Source organism: Chinchilla lanigera, unplaced genomic scaffold (genome assembly GCF_000276665.1).
Source record: "Chinchilla lanigera isolate Chin_1 unplaced genomic scaffold, ChiLan1.0 scaffold00055, whole genome shotgun sequence".
Taxonomy (NCBI): domain Eukaryota; kingdom Metazoa; phylum Chordata; class Mammalia; order Rodentia; family Chinchillidae; genus Chinchilla; species Chinchilla lanigera.
The window spans coordinates 5,571,785-5,574,000 of NW_004955456.1; the positions used below are offsets into that span (position 1 = coordinate 5,571,785).

Consider the following 2,216-nt stretch of genomic DNA (forward strand, 5'->3'; position numbering starts at 1 on the left):
AACCCATCCACCCTTGGCCCCACGAAGCTATCATTACCTCTCCCCCCATCTGTCCATCCATCTACCCATTTGTTCACACACTCATTCAACATTTATGTAAAGAATGGTTTTCATAGTCAGGTAACGGTGAAACAAAGGTGATAACATCTGATTCCTGCTTCTAGATGCTCACAGCCCTTAGGAGGAGACATGTGTATAAATCATGATAGAAATTTTTTATATTTTTAACCACAATCCCTTTATTACTATGTGATGTGAAAATGTTTTCTCCCAAGCTGTAGCTTATCTTTTCATTTTCTTAACAGTGTCTATATACAGCAATAGTTGTTAATTTTGGTAAAAGCCATTTTTTTCGTATGTGTGAGGATTGTGAGTTTGGTGTCCTGCCTAAAAACATTTCACTTTTGCAATTCTGAGGCTCCATTTTCTACTTTATCAAACTAACAGAACCAATTCTGATGCAGAATTTGCGTATTTTTCTGTCTTCGCCAGCTGAGAGTTTCCCTCCTGACTTGTTTCCAAAAAAGAGAACCTTGTCATGGCAAATCGCCGGTGAAACTTGAAGTGGTCGCCACATTCGCGTGGCGGAAGATGCTCGCCTTCCTGGGGCTGGAAGAGCCCGAGCTGGAGGAGGCGGAGGCGCCCATGGACCACGTGAGCCGTGGGCGGTGCGGTCCTGGGTGCAGCAGGTCCCGGGGGGATGCTGTCCCTGCGGAGTTGTGCTTTCTGTGGTGGATCGCAGGGTGGCTGTGATTCCGTGCCAAGTGCCATGGCAACAGCCGGGCTTGGTTCACAACCGGAGTGGAGCTCAGGGACCTTCCCTTGGAATTCCAACGCGCTTTAGCTTACCAAGCGAGTCTGCTCCGCTCAGTCGCTACATCGTTGTGTTGGCTTTGTGCGGCTGAGAAGGTAGAATTTCTGACCTTCCCTGGATGCGTGCATGCACGCACACACACACACACACACACACACACTATCATCTGTAGACTTAGTCTCTTCCTTTGGTACCAAAGAAGACCCAAACTTCTACCCAAAGCGTGGTGCCCTTTGTGTGAGTTCGGTCGCACTCATGTCCACAGCCGATGTTTACCCACCTCCCCGTGCAGCTGCGAAGCCTGTCGCGTGCACGCGTGGCCTTGGCCATTTGTACAGGGCTCTGAGGCTGCTTGTGTGGAATTCCTGCCCCACTCCTGCTGCTGCATCCGTTCAGCCGCCCTTGATGTGGCGTTGCTACCCACAGCGATGTGCAGGCACCAGTGCGGGCGGTTGATGAGCAAGGAACGGGCCGCGGAGACAGGAAGCGTGAGGCCAGGCCCGAGCCCGGCACATGTTCTAACATGGTGTGGTCCTTCTAACGTCCGTTGGCCTTCAGGGCTGCAGATAATGAGGAATAAAGAAAACAAACATCCTAGAATACATTTCCCGATCCATTTTTTGTTCTTCTCAGAGTCACCACCTGGATGAATTCTCCAGTCTGTTAGATGAACTTCTGCTGAAGATAAACGCCTTGTCTGACGGCCTGGAGCTCCCTGCTGTGGAAGGACCCAGGGCCACGGCGTCCAGGGCAGGTGGCAGTCCCGAAGCGTGCATTTCTGGTTACAAAGCTCCCAGGTAAGACTGTGCCATGTGATTTGTGTCTGTTGCTTCCTTGGTAATTTTTAAAAAAATTTTTCTGAAGTTGTTGGAAACAGTTGCTGAGCTGGAATTGGAGCCATTTGCATAAATACTCTGCGTCGGGGCGATAGCTGTGTGGGGTGTTCTCTGTCCAGACTGGGGGGGGCCTTCATGGGTAAATGTGGTGTGAGCCTTCCTGCTCACCCCGACAGCCTCAGTAGCTGTCTGTCCTGGTCATTTCTGATGACAACTGGAATCCAAGGAGAGTCGGGGAGGTAGAAACAGAGCTCCATGATCTCAGAAACTGAAAAAGTTCTCTGTGGCCTGGGCAGTGACCAATAACCCCAAGAACGGCTGCCGAGCACACGAGGAATCGGAGGGACAGGCTGCGCCTCCTCCAGGAGCAGAGTCACCCAGGTGGCAGCGCAGCCGCAGCCCGGGGTTTCGGGGAAGGACTGAGGAGCAGAGAGGAGTTAAGGGGGTCTCCTCAAACCCCGAAGCCACAGATCTCAGGGGTCGGGAGGGACAAAAGGACAGAGTGTGCCTAAGTGATGCTGGAAAGAGCTGCTTGTGGATGAGGCCACCAACAGGGCCTTTGCCGC

The 2,216-nt window shown here is 51.9% G+C and overlaps 1 protein-coding gene across 1 annotated transcript in view; it reads left to right on the forward strand.

The window, feature by feature from the left end:
* Positions 1-2,216, forward strand: part of Pkd1l1 (polycystic kidney disease 1 like 1) — a gene marked incomplete at its 5' end in the record, with an annotated part of 85,217 nt that overhangs the window by 74,659 nt on the left and 8,342 nt on the right. The window contains 2 exon segments of the mRNA XM_013520637.1: positions 493-654; positions 1,448-1,611. Of these exon segments, the coding sequence (XP_013376091.1) occupies positions 493-654; positions 1,448-1,611 (326 nt within the window).